Below are 22,405 nucleotides of genomic sequence, written 5' to 3'. Positions count from 1 at the left end.
CTCATCAGAGACGTACTAAATAATAAGAATACTATGGGGTTGATTTTATAGATGTAGTTGATCTTTCAATGAGTTTTGAAACCCGGTAATATTGCTTGGCCTCTGAAATTTAGTATCAAAATAATCACTGGTCAAGACCTAAGGACGAAGTGCTGTCGTAAGTGTAATCACATTTGGTAAAGTGGCATTATAATATTGACAATATTCGTTAAGAGCGGAAAATATGCTCGTTCAACGTAAAAATTAAAAGAGATGATCGCCTCTAAGCTCATAGACAAATGCAGACGACGTGTTGCACCCGTGCCCGTTGCTCAGTGTTAGAAATACACCAGTTTTATGTGGGAACATTGAGGTTTGGTGCACACCATTCTTTATTTATTTAATGTTAAGTGATACAAATGTCAACATTATGTAGATCTTCAGAGCGACGTGAAATGGCTACTAGATTTTGTTAGGTCTGCGAGGTCTTGAATTAGCAAAGAGTCGTAAATAGATATTCGTTTGAGTACGGGAGCATTTTCCCACTATACACTCATTCTTTAAATTAACCAGAAAATGTTTTATATACACCTGAAAAAAAATTGTCTTTTGGCACGCAAAAATCGCCTTGGGTTTTAGACAAATCTGAAAGCTAACTTCAATCATCAGCATATGATTTCTAGAAATCTAAAAAATGGGGGTAGGGTGGATGGGAGAGTCCAGAAACTTCTGAATTTCGGGATGGAATTAAACAAATTCTAATCAATATAATTATTGAAATATTCTGCTAGGCTTACTCCAACAGATAGAAGAGACAGAGAAGAGCAGTTAACAGACGCACAGCACAGGATGCAGTGTTAGTTCTCGCCACATGTATTAATTCAATATTCCTACGCTGAATGGGTTAGAAAAACACGATCATTGATGTTGACCTGTGATTTGGGTTTGCTTGTGTTTTCATGTTCCAGCGACACAACTGTACCTAGTCTCAAACTCAGAACTATATATTGATATCAACTTACAGATAGATTTTCAAAAAGATTTTCTTCGCTCAGTTCCATGATCCACAGAGGATTCAGGGGAGGACAAAACGGACACCTGTTCCTCCCTGAGCGGAGGTAGGCCTACCCCCTGCTTCCCTCTCTCCTCTCTTACCAAACTTCCCACAATTATCGCCCCCTTGGACATCCAACCCTTCCCCCTAACTCCCACCCCCTTAAAAAATAAATAAAAAAAATAGGAAAAATGGATCAGCAAATATCTGCACTCTCATTCTGTCTGGTAGAGATATCATCATTATTATAATTATCATTTATTTATTTATTTATTTATTTTTAGTGTCGGTTTTTCTGTTTACACATGAACATGCACAACCCTTTTGTATCTCCTGATCCCGCCAGTGTGTGTCGAGTAGGCCTATCTGCTATTTAAACTGAATGAAAGCTATAGGCCCTGTAGGCCTATATATATAGGCCTATACATTTCACCAAAAATCACTTCCAGAATTAAATATATGTGGTAGCACTATACACCCCAGTCTAGCACTGAACACCTACGTAAATTATATTCAATTAAAACTGGCCCACAATTTGAACGAGTTTTATATTGGACCAGTCTTACAAATAGGGCGTGGCTACAGCTAGAGCGTGTTGCGTGGGTGTGGCGCTCTCATTGTTGTCAACTATGAGTAACTTCCACACGGGCAGGCAAAACTGAGATTAAAAATATAGTCTCGGACTAAAAGCGGAACTACGTGTACAAGCCACCTCTGGCAGAGTTCATGTGGCTGTAATTGAGACTTTCCACGCAAGCAGAATCGTCTGGAACCTCTGAACTAAGCTGACACAATTTATTTTTAACCAATCAGAGAGCGAGGTGATAATCAACTGCGGAGGAGTTAGGGGAGTTAATGCACGCAGCAACATGGCGTTGATCAGTAGACTCTTTATGGTGTGTCTGCCGATTTTCTTTGTTTTCTTCCCACCATGGAGTTCGCCTAGCATTGGAGTTCACTCATCGAGCGTGGATGATGGTACGTATCTACTGATAGTTTTATGCGATCATGCTTTACTCATGGATGGAGTAAAACGTGAAGTTTAGAAGTGCCCCGAACGAGTTCTGCGTACGTGCGAAACAGCAAACTTTTTCAAAGTCGCGAGAAATCTGATCCACTTGATCCAAACTCGCGGACCAGAACAAGAAGGATGAATTTCAACCCGTTTGCATTTTTGTAGGATTTGAATTAAAATTCTTAATATAACTTTAAAGCAATTGTAAATGTAAGTAGAAAGTAGTTTTAAAAGTTTCTTGCCGGTGGCGTTGTGGTTTGACAGATGCAAATGAGCTAGACGGAAATAATTGATAACCGCATGGCCTCAGTTAACCGTACTTGTTAAATATCTCCAAATATATAGTTCTCTCGTGGTGAATGACTTTTGAAACTCAAATACAGACATTTTGACCCAAGGCAAAAAGAAAATATAGAATGGAGACAAAAAAAAAAGTTATTTGTAAGATTGATAACAATTAAGGCCTGACAATATTTTTTTCAGTACTGAGATATGCCTGAGATATCTGTAAATATTGCAAGGGTTATTTGGTACATGACATTTTACTTGCTCTTTGGGCCAGTGACCCCAGCGATTCAATGGCCCTAGGTTGGTTTTCAGTAGCCCAGGGCCAGTGGGCCGCCCTTAATGTCAATCCCTGGATAAGATTAATGGATAAAGGGGGCTGGATAAAACAATTTACTTTGGGGGAAAGATTAAGATGTGATATTGAATGTGGTTTTAGACTTTACTTGGCAAGTGAGTGTAGTATTTGATACTGTTGGCTAGTTTAGTTCTTAATTTTACACATTTACAGCTAATAACAACAAACAATTGTGCAGGGGGCAGTTCCACAAAGGAATTTGATTAATTTTCCATCTTTTATTCTCGGGTGAAATGGCCCCCAGGTTAAGTGAGTTTTATATGGAGGAGGAGGAGGGTGGGACTGTTTGGTGTTATAATAAGGCTGTTGTTCAGTTATAACCAGTTTATGTGGTCAGGTGGGAGGTAATCCTCTTTGTTGATGTGGTGTTGATCTAAGAAGTAAACGATGTGGGCAGGGTACACTGGGGTAGCGCTAGCAATTTTTTTCCCTTAGCCAAATCATCACTTTTTTGTCAATTTGTTATCCAAATGGTTCTAATTTGACTAAAATTAGTCAAATCAAGCCTTTTTTGTTTAGCCAATTTAAGTCAGTTTTAGCATTTGGCTAAATTGGTGAGTGTTAGCGCTACCCCAGGTACATTTGATACAATACAGGGTTTCCCTCAGGGCAATTTTTGAGCCCTTTAGAACCGCCCTCTCAAAGATTGTAAATGACCCTGATTCATATTTTTGTCTTTTTGCCCTGTAATGCTTCTTACCTGTTTCCACTCACACCTTTAACAAAATTAAACTGCTCAAATAAAATGACCTGATGTCAGTGTCGCCCCTCTGAAATGTCAGGAAAACCTAGCAGTCTGGATGAGGCATTTGAAATTATTTTTGACAAGAAATGATACAAATCATTAAAATCAATTGCAGGAATAGGTCAGGTAATTATTCATGTTTAGGAGGATTTTTTTTTCTTCCATGCAAATTAGATTTAATAGAAAAAATCTCAACCCGTTATCAGCATGGCTTGTTTTGGTTTGCATAGAAATCAAGGGATTGTGCCATGCTCCATTTTAACAACTCGCAACATGCATGAAACTGAATGCAGAACAGAGCACAGTGAGCCTTATTTTACTGCTTGTGTAGTGGTTTTGGTCAGTTAAAGCTCTCATTATGAAACTCGGAGACTCGTACTCAGTTTTTTCATCAAAACCCTAAGGTAACCCCAGCAGCCAATGTAGTGAAAACCACATCTTTAACCAGTGGATTGTTCTAGATGTAAACATTATGGCGAAATGATGATCATCATTAAAATTCTGAAGACATTTAAAGCATGTGATTGTATTTAAAATGCTGAAGCAAAAATCAGGGTGACTTTGTTTATTATGTAAATTCAGTGTAAATAGTTTATTTATTTACTTACTTGATGCGAAATGTTAATACAGTGGTGATATGATGGTAGACATTAAAATTCTGATGGCTTACTTAATAGCCCATTTATTTCATTGGATTGTTTTTCTTTGCAGGTACCTTTTTTTTTTTTGCATCTCAGTTTCAGGAGACACTGTCTGTACTAATATAATCACGTAGTAGTACTTTAATAAAAATCCACTGTTAATTTATGCTTTGGTGTGGTATGTTACTAGTAAGGATCTGTTTTAAATCAAGTAGTCTGCATTAAACCCTCATTAAGGGATATATGTGGAGTTTACAGTTCTATCCCAACTGTACAGCAGATAAAAATCTGAGATCAGATGATAGGGCGAGTTCCCAGTCAAGTTGAAGCAGTTTATCTTAGAACATTCTGTGTTAACATACAGTGTAGTAAAGATAAAAATCAGATAGAGTAGATGGTCTGATACCAGATTATAAGAGCGCATTCTCAACGAATTAAGCCAGGCTTTACAAAGCCGGTGACCTAAAAATGGCGGACGTACATGAAAGAAAAACCGCCTAATCTTTTAATAGTCTCTCCGCCTCTCACACGCCTCCCCACACGTCGTCCCTGCGGGGTACAGTAATTAAATCTCGGCTCCGAACATTAATATTTCCGTGAATATCTCTGGTGATATTATCTCCGTAGATAGTCGATTCATTGCTGCTCTACGGGCCAAATTATTCCTTTTTCGTCTCTGTTTTCAAAGATAATAGAACAGAAGAGCTTTTTTCCTTCGATCGCCTTCAGCCGCCACGCTTTCTTCACCACGAGTTTAACTGATGAGCATGCGCACTTAATATTTCTCAGGTAGCTTCCGCATGGCGAACGGAGCCGAGATTTAATTACTGTGCCCCGCAGGGACGACGTGTGGGGAGGCGGAGAGACTATTAAAAGATTAGGCGGTTTTTCTTTCATGTACGTCCGCCATTTTTAGGTCACCGGCTTTGTAAAGCCTGGCTTAATTCGTTGAGAATGCGCTCTAAGACAGGTTCACAGTCAAGCTGAGACAGTTTAACCTAAGGCATCTGAGCAGATGAGGGTTTGGCAGTCCCACCACCTCCTGAGCAGATGATGGTTTTGCGTTCTCATCACCAAAAACTTTTAAGACGACTGACCTGTTTGTCCACCAGGTTCTGAGACTATGTTCCCATACCTAGATCGACCCAGAGTTAGTACGATAGGGTCTGGGAATGGTCCTTAAGAATCTGCTAGACTAATGCTTAAAACAATGGCCAGTAACTGAGCAAACTGAAAAAAAAACTTTACTGGCCTGGTTCTTATTTTACGGGAACTTCATGTGGATCCAGTGGTTAGTGTCTGAGACCGATTTTATATCACAGTGGTAGTGGAGTAGACTAGATTGGCTTCATGTGGTTAGAAATCCAAATCACATGGTTTGTCCACATAGAGTCACGTATTAATGTGATTTGCCTCAAGTGGAAACTTGACTGCTATTGTTTTAACAGTAATAGGTCAGTTGAAGGTGCATTCCTCTGTCTGTATACTTTATATACATACAAGTTCCAGTGTGGAGTAAGAATTCTGTGGAATTTCTCTTAAAGTAGAATTTAGCTATGAACATGTTTCATGAAAGAAGGGAAATTGTTGTAAACCTTTAGACCCAAGTTTGAGTCTACTAAGACCACAGGTAAACCAGTAGTACTAGTAACCAGTTCAAATCAAATGTTGCTCTTGATTTAAGAGAAGAAAGCCACAGCCAAAGGTTGAGACCAGTATGTTATTTATTTAAGTAGGATTAATCTTGACCTGAAGTAGTCGGAAACTGCCAAAGTTCTTTTTTGAGAAAAAAAAAGTTCTGTGTCTGTTTATTTCAATTCTGTTAATGTTATTGGTTAACTCTAACACAATTACACATATTTTACACAATTTAAGTATTTTGAATCCTGCCGTTTTCCCACCTCTAACTGTTGATTGATACATAAAGTCTAGTAATGTAGGCAGCCCTAGCCTGTAGTTAATATCATAATGCATTGCACATAAGCTACCAGGGTAGCTGACTTCCTGATAGCAGTCTAATCTCTAAGCCAGATCGCCTTTACTGTACATTATGGTAATTGCTCTATTAATTTAAATTGATGTAAATTAATAACCCACCAGGTTTCGTTAGTGATATTTTAAAATGTGGATGTAATCATTTTAAAAGTGAGGTGGCTTCATGTGAGAATGTGCAGTTTTTGTGAGTGTTTAAAGATGATGTATTTTAAAAAGTAAAAAATGGGTGAGAAATTTGAGATTTTAATTTATACCAGTAAGGTTACCTGAGGTAAGATGGGATATGCTCAAACTGCAGCTTTGGGACTAGGTTAAAATGCCAGCTGCAGTTAAAGTGGTAAATGTCATAAACTTTGGCCATATACTGGATTGACTTTCATAAATTGTTTTTCCATCTGCACCCATTTTAAAACCCAAGATATATATACTAGTAAATCCCTGGCAGTGGACTATTTGGGTCTTTGACCTTGCAAAAGTACCAGAGCTACCATATCTTATGCTTAAATTGCACTTCATAAAAAAACGTACAACTTTGATGTAATAAAAGGGATGTTTTCTGCATAAAGTCTTTAAAAATACAGGGTTCAGTTGAATATATTTATGTCAAATTACACACAAATTCGTTTATTGAACAAAAGTTTCAAACATTTAAGTAAGAAAATGTACAATCCACATATATGATATCTGTGTACTGCAGGCTCTTGACATCACAGATTTTGATTTTAAAAGACATCTATGAGAAATTGTGTTTTCTCAATTTTTTTTTTTTTTTTTTCAAAATGGGATTGATAGGAATGCTATGAATTAATAGAAAAAGAAATCACCTCCCTTATCAAGTGATACTGCTGCAACAAATTATGTAGAACAACTGATCTTATGAGATTTCTGTAGGGAAGACTGTGACAGTGTCTTATCTCCCATCAAATTATACACTGTAAAATGTTGGAAGAATCAGGGCAGCAAATATAGTAGAAAATTATCATGTCGGGACTTTAATGTCATGTTATTAGTTACTTATTTGATTCCTGTCTGGGTGAAACGAGTGCTCTGTCATGTAGCAAGTTAAGATGGTAAAAAAGTACGGTCACCTTGAAAAGAGAGGTTTTTATTTAAGTTAAGTGTGTGTGTGTGAGTGTGTGTGTGTGTGTGTGTGTGTTTGTAGAGGAGAGAGGAAGTCAAATTCCACTTCAGGCCACATATAGGAAATGTTGATGTGAATTACTAAAATGTTTTCGTATTTTAATGCAGGCAGCAAACAGCATGATGTCTGTGAAGAGACAGAGTACTAGTAAGTGGTAGGCAACTAAACCAAATGCTGGGAGGGACGTTTACTAGTAATTACTTTTTGTCCTATAGGAATGAAAATGTGCATTTTGTCAAATGACTCAAAGCAACAAGTCACCGTTTATTTCAACATTGATTATTTTCAGAGTGACATTTTCAGTTGAACTTAAAAAAAAAGAAAGAAAGAGGCCTTTATTAACTTTCCATCATGATCTCATCATTTACATAGAACTCTTAGACTAGACTCTTCAGCGTTAAATAAAGACACTTTTATTCTGAGCCCTGCCATTAGGAACAGAGTGATAAATTAAGCGTCGCATGAAAAAATAATGCCCTATTATGTTATCATTGTATTAAGTTGGTACAGTTAGAATGTAGAATCTTCCATGCTGAGTACATGTGATAGCCCGCTGGTATATTGAGACAGATCAGGAAATATTGCACTCAGTAGAAAATAAACTCTTCCCCATTGCAACAAAAACCTTGTGTTAGGTATCACTAATACTGCTTGTTACTGAATGTTTATTAATTTTGAACAAAATTAATAAGTGATAATCTTTAAAATAGTCTGTTGTTAATTATGGGCATAATTGTTGACTTAGAATTTTGAAAAGTGAGGTACTGGGATGAAAGAGATTTAGTAAAAGATTGTCACATTAGAAGAACGCAAGTTTTGATTCTTGCACTCTTGCATACTGTCAGTAGACATGTATGGAAGTGAAATTTACTGATGGAGTCCATGTTTTTTAACATAACACAGTCCAAGTCACCGAAGCTCAGAAAATTCTATGGAGAAAACGATGAACATGTACCCCCAGTAGGAGTACATGCTAATGTTACATGTTATACATCAGGCTTCTCTTATAATGCTAAGTCAAGATTGTAGGAATTTTCCATCCATTCTCAACTTGTTTGAGAAAATGGCAATTGGAAAATGGTGTGCATGAAGCTTGCATGATGTGACTTGTCAGTGTAAATAAAAGGAAAGTTCCAGAGTTTTTTTTTTTTTTATCCTCAGAGCAGCTGAAACTATTGTCCCTTGTCTAGAAATTCAACAGTATATCATGGTTAAGTATCTTGCTACTAAAGGAACATAAAAAACATACAATAGACTTTGACTCAAATCCTTCTTAGCTAGACAACTCATTTTATTGTAGGCCAAATCAGAGTGTGGAATGAAATTAAGAATAAATGTTTTCGGTCAAAGACCAGCTTTTAGATTCACAGTGTTTTATGAAACCAGCCCACTTAGTTATTGTAGTATGTATCTGGTACTACACTGGTACAGAATTACAGCCATATATCTAGCTATGCCTGAGGACCTCCATACCCTGAAGCTATGTGGCATATGACTAGTGTTTGATTTGATGCATGAGAACAGATGAATATTGATAAAGGATTGTGATCTAGTCCAGAATGGTAATAGATGAAGTACACAATGTTTTACTTGTTTAACTGTTTATATATTTCTTTTTTTTTTTATATCAACAATATATTGTTGAAACAAAATGCTCTTCAGTAACACCCTTTGTCCATTTTATGAGCATTTTTGCAAAGAGAAGTATATTCTACAATTTATTACTAATATTAAGATGCAATTACAAACATTTGCTAGAACTCTCTCTCTCTCTCTCTCTCTCTCTCTCTCTCTCTCTCTCTCTCTCTCTCTCTCTCTCTCACACTGTTAAACTACAGATAGTATTTATCACTCTACAGGGGACATTTAACCAATTAAGATATTGAATATTGTATTTTGTCATAGTGTGAGGTAGATCAGTAATCAACATAATATATTAACATTTTCTTCACCTTACAGGCCTCCTGCTGGTCACTGTGGCCTCGGACGAAACTGATGGATTCAAGAGGTACATGAGGTCAGCAAACAAGTATGGACTGGATGTGGAGGTTAGTTTTTACACCCCCTCCCCCGGCTCCTCTCTCTCCCTCTCCCCCCCCTCTCTCTCTCTCTCTCTCTCTCTCTCTCTTAGTCACTAGACACAAACATACACATGCGCACAGGCAAACACACTTCCTTTAAGTTGTAAATAGTGGTAGTAATACTTGGTGAAAATGAACCTGTTTGATGTGGGGAGATGAACCATTTCCTCTGGAATCAGTGCTTTGGAATTACTGTGAGCTGGACTATTTTAGTGTCTACTCCATGTGACCTTTAACTATATAAACACTTTTTACAGACTACTAATTCACGGGGGCTCCACTGCCCAGTACTGAGTAGCAAAATACTTCACTAGCATTAGCCTGAACTTTTCCCTTTCACCATTTATCAGTTAAGATAATGACGCAAGAGTCACAGAATATAAAAGTAAATTCTACCTTGAACAATGAAGCATTGTGTAGAATTTTTTTTCCTTCTGTTCTGGCATACCACAGTCTAACATTAGGTGAACTTTGAAAAGGAAATAGTTTTTTAGTGAGACGTGGGTCGGTTGACCGGAGTTATGTGTAGGAAGGAAGCTGTAAGGCAATGCAGACATTTTGGCTTTATAGTTATTGTTCAGTCTTAAACACATTGGAATTGGATTTTTATTCATCATCCTTCCCCGACATTAAATTGAAGAAAATGAAAAATTGCTGCATATTGGACAGTGGGCGTATATTTGTCACCTGACTTACTTGCTATTCCCCTGTGATTTATGTTTAGCTCAAAGATACAAAAATTGTGACAATCATCTTGTCATATATTCTTCCCAAAAACCTTGTGATAATAATTATGATGAAATTAATAATAATAATAACAAAAACAACAACAATAAGACTGTATTCCCATGCCTAGATCGATCTAACAGGATCGATCTGTCTCTGAAGGGTTTTCTCTTTAAATTCCTTTTAGCTTAAATGGCTTAGATGTCTGACACCCCTACTGAAGCTGCTAAACAAAGTTAATTACCCCCTAGCAGCTTCAGTGGGTGTGACAGACATCTACTAGTAAGCTGCTTAACTTGATAGCAATTTAGTGAGAATCTCCTTGGAGTTAGATCGATCCAAAGTTAGTACGATAGGCTCTGGGAATGGTCCCTAATAATAATAATAATAATAATAATAATAATTATTATTATTATTATTATTATTATTATTATTATTATTATTATTTAATGATGATGATGATGCCTCTAGGTGTTAGGTATGGGGAAGGAGTGGAGAGGCGGAGACATGGCAGTGTCCGTTGGTGGTGGGTACAAGATCAACCTCCTGAAAGAAGGCTTGAAGAAATACAAGGATAAGAAGGACCTGGTGCTTATGTTTACTGACAGGTATGGATACTATGATTTGGTGTTGATGATTTTATAATAACTTGCATTGAGAAAAATTAGGCCACTTATTCAGCTTTTAGTAATTGTTTTATTTTTCTGAACCTTATGTGAATGGTGATCATGCTTTTATAAAAAAAAATAATTTTTGATTTCTGGTTTTACACTTGCGTGGCATACCCTATAAAATGGCCTGCAGTTAAGTAATTATAACTGAAGATTCATGTCATTTTTCTCTTCACAGCTATGACGTGATTTTTACTGGTGGAGCTCAGGAAATCTTGAAAATGTTTAAAAAGTTCAATGCCAGAGTGGTATTTTCTGCGGAGGGTTTCTGCTGGCCGGACGCCTCTCTTATGGTAAGGACTTAATGCAGAACCTTGATTGATTGTATTACATGATGTAGATAACACATTGCGTCTGTGACTGGGTTCCCATGCCTAGATTGATCCATCTGGATCGGTGAAACTCCCGAATCAGCTAGGGGGTAAAGATGATGGATGTGACGGACATTTAAGTTGTTTAAGTTGATAGCAATTTAGTGAGACTCCCCAGGGAGATGGATCAATCCAAAAATCTGTGGGAATGGTCCCTATCACCCACACACTATGCCAGCCATTGGGCTCATGATGATTTAGGGACGGTTCCCAATGAAAATATTATTCCATGTAGATCGATCCAACTCTGCAGGGACTCTTGCTGAATGAAATCAGATAACCTAAATATCCTCTCTCCTTCAGAAGCTCGCCCATTCACTATTCTCTTTGTGAGCTAAGGTGTGATTAACTGTCCTGTGTGCCTTACTTCTAGAAGCTGTTTCACTTCATTTTGAGTGCAACCAAACATGCACAAATATTTTTCACCCCATTGCTGCTCAAGGTGTGTCATTCAGTTAATCTGACTGCATTCAGCAAGAGTCCCCATGAAGTTGGATCGATCTATGTAAATCAAAAGTTTCACTGGGAGTGTGCCCCTAGGAAGCATCCAAAAGTGCAGTTATCAAATTAATATACTAAACATCAAATGTAGGTAATCTGTGATTGCTGGGAATTTATCAGAGAAAAGGTCCTAATGTTATGTTCTTCTTCCAGGACAAATACCCAGAAGTGAAGATGAACGAGAAAAGATTTTTGAACTCAGGAGGTAACTTTTCTACAACATTTCTGACTAAATAACCTGGAAATTACATGGAGTTTTCTAGTACAAAGAGCCTCTCATATTCCTTATACATGTTTTTGTATAATGGGATAATTTTATTCTCTTAATTACGAATAACAAGCTTTGATTTATATATCATCATTGATCAGTATTACGAGTACCCTTGAAATTTTACAGTTGGTGTCATATTTCTAGGATTACTGGTATTTCTAGTATTTGTGACATAATACTGTTTTATTTCTAGGATATATAGGTTACGCCCCTGACATTTACGAGATCATCACCCACAATGAAGTTGGAGACAAGGATGATGACCAGCTGGTTTATACAAACATCTTCTTGGATGAAAACCTCAGGGTGAGATGGGATAGGATTGACTAGGGACTTGTTAAAAATGTGCTTTATTTCTGTTAAAGGTGACATCAGAATAATCCAATGAAAACATCAGACCTATGCAATGCTGCTTTTGTGTTGTCTATAGATCAAATTAAATGAGACTTGTGTAATTTGTTATTATTTATCAATTTAGTTATTGATTAACTGAAGCCAATATTATGAATTAATAAGTGAATTTATCTTGTAAATTAATTATTTTAATATAGAAAAAATGGAATATCAAGTTAGACACCAGAGGAGAGATTTTCCAGAATTTAAATGGAGCTCTGGGTAATTATAAGACAAAGCATGGGAATTTATTTAGTGGAAGAAACTAAAACACATTTTGTCTGTCATGTTTCACTTAGTATGTATCACATTATGAACTTAATTTGATTAAAATTAAATTAAATTAAAAAGACATGAAAATGTAGAATAGTCACAATAGGTATATATGAACAATTTAAGTGTGATAAAAGGAATCGAGCCAGCTGTCAGTGTAGACACTTATGTACAACAGAATATTAAACTGTTTGTTCCTGTCTGTAGATGAAGTGACGCTCAAGTTCAAAGGTGCCAACAGTTACCTGTACAATGTGAAGACAGGTACAACGCCACTTGTGGTTCACGGCAATGGACCCATTAAGGTGAGATTTACTTGGATTAAGAAGTGTTAAAGCTGTTAAGTAGTCCTATTAATGATAAATTATCTTAAGTGAACTATATGCTGGAGTGTTTAAACAATTTCATTTGATCTTTGAATTAAATTTATACCTCATAAAAAGAATAATTTTCAGTCGTATTTAAATTAGTTCATTAGAAATTCCACAAAAAATGAACTGCAAGGTGTAATTGATAATACTTATTATTATATTTAAAACTTTTTCATATTTTGTTTAACCCTTCAATGTCAGCAGTTTTACCGTATTTTCAAGACAAAAGTGACACAATATACCACAATGATGTTGTTATTTTCAGGGAAATTTGTGCATGCCCTGTAATACTTACTGCTTTTGATTAGGGGAGTGAATTCCCATTTTTAATGAAAAAAAGTTAACTTCAAGGACTGTGCATGACATACCTCACCTCCATTTTGGCAGCAAAGCGCAAAGACTGATGGGAGTTTTGACCTTGACCTACATGGACTGACCTTAACCTTGCTTGACCTTTGATTTCAGCACAGGTTGGATGGGCTGGGGAACTACCTGGCCGACTCCTGGACACCCACCCATGGCTGTCTTGCATGTAAAGAAGATTATATCAATCTAGGCACATTCAAGGTAGAAATGCTGCTGTATAGGGTGTAGTTCATGGTGATAACAGCATGTTTTTAACACCTAGTGCCTCGCGTTAGCCCAACTTGTGTGCGTGTGGCTGCTTGAAATTCTATCACCTGTAAACGCCAAGCAGACTTTCGTAGCTGCACAATTGCTTTTATATGCTTTTTCCTGGATCTTGCATGCCCTTTACTTTCTTTTAACAATAGAGCCACATGGTGATTTTTGCCTCTGTTATTTTTTCTCTGTTTTTCTCATTTCTTTTTCTTCTTGGGATTTCTTTTTTGCTCATTTAGTTCAATAACACTAATAATGGAATATGATTTCTCTGCAATAATTTTCTATATGGTTGTATCTATCTTAACCATTGCTTGTCTTAGTTTGCAGTCCAAAACCTTTTTCTTGTTGCAATTGTTCTCTTCACGTGGGTGTGGTCTGATTTTTTACTTTTAGCTTCCTTTCATTTTCCTGTTGATGACGATGGTTTCAGGTTAGGCTGGCAGTTGGATATGTTTGTCTTGAGTTGCTCTTGTCTTGTACTCTTTAGTATTTTCTTGTTCCTCCTCTCAGCCCCAGTTCAACACGTTGGGGAACTATTTGGCAGATTCTTGGACCCCCACTCAGGGCTGTCTTGCTTGTGGGGAGGACAAAATCAATCTTCAGGAGGTGGAGGTAATACTAGGTGGCAGCACTTGCTGGTGTTCTGTCTTCTTGGAAAGACAGGCCCAATCTGCAGAAGCTGGGTTTCTCCTAGATATAGCTGTCAAATGTGTATAGATTCTCAGGTTTTCCAATCAGTAACCATTCCATTCTCTATTCAGGAAGGAACTGACAAAAAAGTACTTACTATTAGCGGATTAAAGCACAGAAAAGTTTTTCTTCTCTTGCAAGTTTCACAAGCATACATAGCATAACATTTTTGAAGAACATTGTATTTGTAAATATATTGCAGTTCAAATGAATGTCTCATAATTTCTCTTATATATGTGTAGTTGTAATAATATCATTTGAAATTTATTTTAACTTGGAAATGAGCTAGAATTTTAAAATGGTGAAGCCTTAATTGTACAAAAAACAATTAAAGAGTATCAATTTTTTTATAATAGATTATTAACAATATATTTAATCCCCCCAGGAGCAGGATTACCCCACGGTATTTGTTGGTGTCTTCATTGACCAGCCCGTGCCTTTTATAGCCGAGTTCTTTGAGAAGCTTGCTGGGCAACAATACCCTAAGAAGAAAATGGATGTGTTTGTATACAACAATGTGAGTTTTTAGTTCAATGATAATAAGGATGAAATCAGATTGAGAAGTTTGGATTCTTTCCAAATGTTTTCAGTATACAGGTCTAAATCAGAACAACCTACTATTCTGGAGAACATCCATCTTTTTAACAGAATGATTGCAAGCTCCTGAGAGAAAGGATATTTTTTAAAATGAAATATGTATTTAACTTCTTTTCCTAGGCTAACTTCCATGCCAAAGATGTGAAAAACTTTATGATCAAGTATGAGAAGAAATACAACTCATTCACTTCTGTTCCACCCGAGAGAGGGGTCAATGCATATGATGCCAGGAATATGGGCATGTGAGTGGATTTGAGAAAAATTTCCTCCAGTGCTAAGAAAATTAGGTCAAAATGTGACCACTTGGAAAAAAATGAATGGGAAGTGGTTTTGTTGTCTTTTGCTCCCTTTCATAAAAACAAAGTATTAATTTTTTTAATATAAACTTGAGGGGAGGGACCTATTCGCACATGATCAGGATTAAACTGGCTGAATTGTTTGTCACTGAATTTCCATTGCAACTTCAATATCTTCACACTTTTATTGTATTTCTTCTGGACAGTGTCATTATTTCTTTCTTTCATGTTCCAGTGATCATTGTTTGAAAAAGAACTGCCAGTATTACTTGTTTCTGGAGCCAGAGGCTCATCTTGACAACTCTAAGACATTACAACTGCTCATTGAACAGAACAGGTAGGCTCTTCTTGCACACATTATAGAGGACAACAAAACGATTTTGGCTATTTTCAATTGATTACAAATCAACTTGGTATTTTAAATAATAAGGTCAGCTTTTCCAAGGCTTTTTTTTCAGGTTGCCTTTTGTTTCAGTATAATGTTGTGATTTTTTTTATTATAAAAAGAAAAAAGCAATAAATATTGAAAAGAGAAACTAAATGTCAGTATAATTATACCAAGTTGTTTCAAACAAAAGAAGTAGATATTCTTTGCCTTATGACCTTGAACTTTGACCCTCCAGGTCAGTCATCGCCCCCATGTTTACGCGGCCAGGCAAGCTGTGGTCTAACTTCTGGGGGTCACTCAGCAGTAACGGTTTCTACGCCCGGTCAGAAGATTACCTGGACATTGTGAACAGCCACAGGATGTAAGTGTTAGTGGTTACTCTGGTTGTGAGTCCATGGATATTGTGAAATTATGTAATTTAGAGAAAATTTGTTATTTTATCCCTCACCCCCCCCCCCCCCCCCCCCAACAAAAGGTATGTTATATGGTGGATAAGGTAACAATAAAAACATTATTTATAATGTAATAGAATTAAAAATTTATTAAAAGAAAATATATCTGTAAAAGCATAGCATTAACAGAATAGGTGCTTGAAAGTGCTTGATTAGTGAATATGTGTGTGTCAATGAGCATGTGTCGGTGGGGGTTGTGTATTATATTTATTGTTAATTTCTGAAATTTGATTGAATAAGTATGTTGTATTTCCAGAGGCTTGTGGAATGTCCCCTATGTACGCTATGTCTACCTGATCCAAGGAAACAAGATAAAACAGCTGCAGGGAGGATACAGGAATGACCACCTAGACCACGATATGGCCATCTGTAAGACCATGAGAGACAAGGTAGGCATAATAATAATAATAATAATAATAATAATAATAATAATAATAATAATAATAATAATAATGTTTAAGGATAAGGCAGGAAGAGAGAGAGAGCAGGCGGTGGTCTGGCAATATAACCAAGGATATTGGGTCGGAGTAAGATACAAGTCAGAAATGTTGGTCCACTTCAGTTCAGAATGAAACAACTATGTTTTGTATTATATTACTCAAGTTAAAACTCTAAAAAATCTCTTCAACAGTGAGATAATGAAATGCTGATAAGTCTTTGTTTATTTATTTTAGAACATGTTTATGTATGTGAGTAACCAGTTGAACTACGGCCATCTTATAGACGGTGATAACTATGACACAACGCGTACACACCCAGATATGTACGAGATGTTCAGCAACCCAATGGTGAGTGTACTAGTGTGGTAGGTGTGACAGAGTGAATGTTTCATTGTGTTAGGTGTGACAAGATGGAATTCATAGGCATGAAATTTTAAAATGTATTGCTTGTTTACAAAAGGAGGCTGGGCTATTTGAAGTGTTACTAAATTTAAGCACTTCTTAGCCATGATTGTTACTTGAAAAATTTTTCATTCATATCCAGATTTATTCCATGTTAATATTTAGTCTATATTTTCTATATCTCTAGGACTGGGAGAAAAAATACATCCATGAAAACTACAGCCGAGTCCTGATGGAGGAATATGAAGTGGACATGGTAAAAACTGGGATGAGAATTTTCTTTTTCATCCAGTGAACATCTATATATTAAAATCTAAGATTAAAAAAAATGTGGACTTCTCAATTAAAAAAATATGTATAAAAAAAAAAGAAAGAAATTGCTATCCTAGCCTTCCACATCAAGTCATGTTATGTATGCTATACAAATTGTGCTGCTATTTCAGCCGTGCCCTGACGTGTACTGGTTCCCAGTATTATCAGAAACATTCTGTCAACACCTGATAGAAGAGATGGAGGGGTTTGGCCAGTGGTCCAATGGCAAGAATGAGGTGCGTGGCATTCAAACAGTATTATAATGTCATTGTGATAGGTGTGACAGAATGGAATTCATTGTGTTGGGTGTGATAGCATGTGACATTCAAAAAGTATTATATGCCCATTCACCACTTTACAGATACTTACAAAATCGCTGCGCGCATGCGTGAGAATTGCATTGTGGGAAAAAATAGAGCAAAACAAAAACAGCGAGTATACGAATAATGGGGAATAACCTCGACGATCACACACTCTGGTCCATGATTGTAAAATTAGCGGGAAATTACCTTTCTCGATACCTTCTATCATTTCTGCAACTTGAAACACAGCAGGTAGTCATTATTTTGTGTTCAAAAGCCTTCGCGCCATGAGTTCACGCTCTTTCCCCCTCCCACAATGCAGTTCGAGTTTCCTGTCGACGTACAACTGTAAAGTGATGAATTATAATGAAGTATTATATGCTCAGTATAAAAGTGATATTATTTTGAGCACAGAAATGTTTTTATATTTACAGGTTCACTAAGTTACTGTAATAGTAAACAGTGTTACATATGATATTATGTTTTCAGTCAGCATTGGGACCTTGTTAATGTTGTGCTGTTGTATTTTTAGGATTCTCGTCTAGATGGAGGTTACGAGAACGTACCAACACGTGATATCCACATGAACCAAGTGGGCTTTGAGCGACACTGGCTTCATTTCCTACGTGTGTACGTACAGCCGGTGCAGCAGAAGGTGTTTGTAGGATATTACCATGACGTGAGTAAAGTTTGGTGAATTCTTTGAAAATAAGCACAAATATATGTCCAACTTTCAATACAAATTGTTTTAGTTAAAAATGTTAATAGATATATCCGAATTTTAAATACAAATAACTATATTTTACAAATCTGATTTCTTACTGCCTTTTTTCGTAGAAAATGTTTCAAAATGTGTTGCTTTTGTATGTCATAGTACACTTTCAGTATTTAATCTAAGAGCTTTTAATGTGACCGATTCAAAAATGCCATGTTCTGTTTACAAGTCTTATTCCCCGTAAAATTAGAAATGTAAGACTGTATGTAAAGATAACAAGACTTGGTAGAAATTGTAATATTATGGAATATTCTACATTTTCAGCCTCCACATGCAGTCATGAACTTTGTGGTCCGCTACAGGCCTGATGAACAACCAAGTCTACGTCCACATCATGATTCTTCAACATATACCATCAATATAGCTCTAAACACGCCTGGTGTTGATTATGAGGTATGTGCTGGAGTTCGGTAGATGTGACAGTGTGTTAGATGTGACAGTGTGGTAGTTGTGACAATGTGGTAGATGTGATAGTGTGTTAGGTGTGACGGTGTGTTACATGTGCATTGCCAGTTTCATAGGTATGGCTGTGATATGTTCATAAAACTTTTCCTCACAACATATGGCAAGATTTTGATGATAGTAAGTAGGTAAAAGTAGGTAAGTAGGTAACAAGGAAGTAGTTAACAGGAAGTATGGAACAGGATGTGAACTAATGTGGTTATATGGGAGTTGTTTTTGCTAGCTTAGAATTCCCGGCCAATCTTTATTGCTTATATAAAGTGAACAGCACATAAAACTGTTATTAATTATTGCTTAGCTGATGTAATTGCAACAGGTGATATACTGGGCACAAAACTTGGTCATTGAATCAGATGTGAACTTAGGGAGTAAGCTAAAAAGCACTAAGTTCGTACATGTGTTGCTCAGCAAAAGTTTACCTGTTGACTAGCTGATGCGGTATTTAAAGCTGCTTTACTTCCTATATGGCTTTCATGTAAAATTGTGGTATTACAGTGTACCACTTTGATGAATGATAAAACTGTTATGTACTTTAAGTAGTATGTCATTGTCTGTTTTGTAGTATCTAGTAAATATAATATGCAGTATCTTATATATATGCATATTTCATTGATTTTATTTACATATTGATTTTTTTCCTTAATCATATTTTCAGTGCAATTTGCTTGATATATCATGCTTGATTGCTCCAGCATGCCAGTTAAAGTGCTTTCCCTTTGCTGCAGCTTATAACCTTATCCATTTTATTTCAGTGCCATGTATTTATCCCAAAAGTGCTTTGTTAATTTCAGCTTTATTTATCGGTATTTTGTACTAATGAATTGGCATTTCCCATCCTTCCCAATGTGTTGATTTAGTCTAGTGGCTGGAGAGGACAGCTTAAGGTGCCAAGGAGCTGGCACCAAGACTATCTGACTAGCTGCTTGTGGTAAAGATGGCAGTGTAAAGTATTTGGCATGAAGTGTGGCAATGCCTTATCCTGGTGTGTGTGTGTGTGTGTGTGTGCGTGTGTGTGCGCACGTGTGCGCGTGTGTGAGAGATGGTTGGATGGATTTTCTATAAAGTTTTTCTTAGCAATTGTGCCATGAGTCTGATGTTAGATTTAAAATGCCATAGTCAAATGAGGTTGTTAAAAGTGCTGCATAACATTTGTTTTAAGTCTTGAACAGTGGAAGTGTGTTAGGTGTGACTTCGTTTTGGTTGTGTCAATTGTGTTAGGTGTGACAGGTGTTGCACATGGGAAAAATGAGAGACATTGTGTTGATTGTGACAATTGTGTCAGGCAAGACAGCCACTATAGTTCACAATGACTGAAGGCAGTTGTTTCTACAGGGAGGCGGTGTAAGATTTGTACGCCAGAACTGCAGTGTGACACAAACGAAGCGCGGCTGGGGCCTCATCAGCCCAGGACGTCTGACCCACCTACACGAGGGACTTACTGTTACCAAGGGAACAAGATATATCATGATCTCTTTTGTGGATCCTTAATACTGGCTCTAGATAATTCATATTCAGGGTAGCTTTCACATTTCATAGTCAGGGTGGCTTCTAGGAAAATGATTAGGACTTGGTAAAATAGCTGAATGCCTTGATTTATATTTCATATCATTATTTATAGCAAAATGGAATATTTATAGTAAAGTATATATATTGATAATACAGTGTTTTCTGTATGGGTGACAGGTTTTCTCACAGTCTTTTTTCTTTGTGGTGTACAAACTTCTAGTAAATGCTACTGCTGATGTAGATATTTTATTGTGCAAGGCAATCAGCTTCTAAATCAAGAGTTATTGGTAGAAAAGACACAAAAGAGATCTGTCAAGTTGTAGGATTTCAAATACTCCGTGCCAGAGAAATCCAACTTCAAGACGAGAAGAGACCCCAACTACGCCGGAGAACTTTGAAATGTGCACTTGAGATTTCTTCACTATTTGCAGCAATATGCCACAATTGCTTTGGAAGCATATGTGTATTTAATTATCCATGCTAGTATATATACAGTATGTATTTATGATATAGATATTTCTATTTTCTATGTAACTATTGTACAGCAGTTTCCATGGCATACACAAGAGAGATGATACCATTCCAAAACAGTAAATAGATGCAATCTGTGTAGGTTATGTTTTACAAGCGTGCTATCGAAAGGTGCTATTGGAGGGAAAGTGTACCCGTTTTAGATATGACAACATCTTGATATTTTTTACAGCATCTTGTGCGAGATGTACAGAAGGGTGTCATATTCCACTTTGATTGTGTTAGTTGTGCCTTGAGATTGCAGTTATATTATATTGTGTTAGGTGTGAGAGCTCAGCACATTGTATTTCAGTGAAATATCCTGGAAGACTGAAGAATTGCTATTTGTAAGACAGCCCAAAACACTGGTTATAAATAGTATTAAGGTCTTATACAGTGTCAGTTAGAGCAATATTGTGCTAGGTGGGATGAGAGAACACAATCCAAGCACAGCACAACAAACACAATTGAAGCAATTTAACCCAACTGTCTCCCTCCTTCTCTAATTCAGGGTGGAGGCAGCAATTTTATACGACAAAATTGTGCAGTATCGGACACAAAACGAGGATGGGCTATATTACACCCTGGCCGTCTAACTCATTACCACGAAGGCCTGACAACGACCAGCGGAACACGATATATCATGATTTCATTTGTCGACCCTTAGAGCCTTGTCCCATGTTGGGTAATGGGCAGGTCGGAAGAATTGCATCATCGGCATTAAGTGAATCAAAATAATCCTAGGACCCAGATTGAGTCATCTAACAGATTTTAGCTTCTTTCAGTACTGGGACCCATTTTTGTATTTAATTTTTTTATTTTATTTTATTTTATTTTATTTTATTTTATTTTATTTATTTATTTATTTTTTATTTATTGTGAAAATAATGAGTACTAAGTTAGAACTGCTTTTTCAGTTTAACACAATCTCACTTTTCTGTATAATCCAAAAGACACACTGAGAAATAATTATCTCATTGGGGATTTTTGTTTTCTTTTTGGTTTAATCAAAGATGCTTCAATCTTGATCTCACTTTTCTTACACTGCCCTGTGTCTTCTAACCCACCTCCACCTACGTCAGTGGACGAGAGATAAAACTACACACCATGTGTGTCATATTTACACACACTATGTGTGCTTCTATATATTATATCTGCATTGGCATGGAACAGAACTAACTCAATTCAGATAGAATCTAATGAATCACAACCTTAATTATGATACCAATAGAATATTTGTAACTTTAAGAACTGTCCATCAACCAAAAAAAAAAGAAAAAAAACTTTTGTACTTGACTGACTTCATTGCACAAAATGTTTGGAAATCATCCCTTCAAGACTCATGTTTTGTCAAGATGTTAACAACAAATAACACATTCAGTTACCATTTGTCTATTGATATCATACCTTTTTACCTCCATGCCAGTGTACACTATGATATAATGTGATATAGTACTGTGTTCAGTACTTCACTCTGTGTTAACTATCTACATACACAGAGTCTGGTGGTGGTGGTTTATTATTTCTATTCTTTACTGGGATCTGCTTTAATATTTATGCACATTTGCTGCTTCATATAACCACATGATATGTATATACAATTTTTATGGTCTTATGCTTTATGTTTCTCTGCTAACATTTGATGTTACTGCTGTCAGAAAATGGGAATAGAAACGTCCAAGTGTGATGCAATTCTTCTGATGTGCTACTTAATGTGTTGTTTGTTATATTCCAAGTTGCCATGGAAACACTGCAGTTTGTCTCAAAGATTTTAATCA

The 22,405-nt window shown here is 36.5% G+C and overlaps 1 protein-coding gene across 5 annotated transcripts; it reads left to right on the top strand.

The window, feature by feature from the left end:
• Positions 1-1,678: 1,678 nt before the first annotated feature.
• LOC106160356 (procollagen-lysine,2-oxoglutarate 5-dioxygenase 1) lies at positions 1,679-21,879 on the top strand. Of its 5 annotated transcripts, none has more exons than XM_086995408.1 (21): positions 1,679-2,011; positions 9,173-9,261; positions 10,492-10,628; positions 10,870-10,984; positions 11,717-11,768; positions 12,028-12,140; positions 12,386-12,449; positions 12,708-12,805; positions 13,337-13,438; positions 14,006-14,107; positions 14,571-14,702; positions 14,903-15,024; positions 15,314-15,415; positions 15,702-15,827; positions 16,175-16,307; positions 16,593-16,706; positions 16,948-17,016; positions 17,204-17,308; positions 17,907-18,053; positions 18,414-18,542; positions 19,944-20,289. In XM_086995408.1, exons 1-21 carry the CDS (start codon positions 1,903-1,905, stop codon positions 20,097-20,099), a joined length of 2,316 nt encoding a protein of 771 aa, XP_086851534.1. In that variant the 5' UTR covers positions 1,679-1,902; the 3' UTR covers positions 20,100-20,289. The 5 variants fall into 5 exon arrangements, with proteins under 5 accessions (XP_086851534.1, XP_086851535.1, XP_086851533.1 ...); XM_086995407.1 differs by lacking the exon at positions 19,944-20,289 and adding an exon at positions 21,139-21,879 and having other exon boundaries at positions 1,682-2,011; XM_086995409.1 differs by lacking the exon at positions 13,337-13,438.
• Positions 21,880-22,405: the final 526 nt, after the last annotated feature.

Source organism: Lingula anatina, chromosome 9, assembly GCF_051362555.1.
Source record: "Lingula anatina isolate TDL-2025a chromosome 9, LinAna3.0, whole genome shotgun sequence".
Lineage (NCBI taxonomy): Eukaryota > Metazoa > Brachiopoda > Lingulata > Lingulida > Lingulidae > Lingula > Lingula anatina.
The sequence above is the reverse complement of the archived record's forward strand: the minus strand, read 5'-3'. Positions and strand labels throughout refer to the sequence as shown.

Bases quoted from the DNA above. Each gene is read 5' to 3' on its own strand.
- LOC106160356 (XM_086995407.1), top strand. From the start codon at position 1,903: ATGGCGTTGATCAGTAGACTCTTTATGGTGTGTCTGCCGATTTTCTTT. The intron at 12,806-13,336 runs GTGAGATTTACT...CTTTGATTTCAG, and splicing joins ACGGCAATGGACCCATTAAG to CACAGGTTGGATGGGCTGGG. The intron at 15,828-16,174 runs GTAAGTGTTAGT...TTGTATTTCCAG, and splicing joins ATTGTGAACAGCCACAGGAT to AGGCTTGTGGAATGTCCCCT.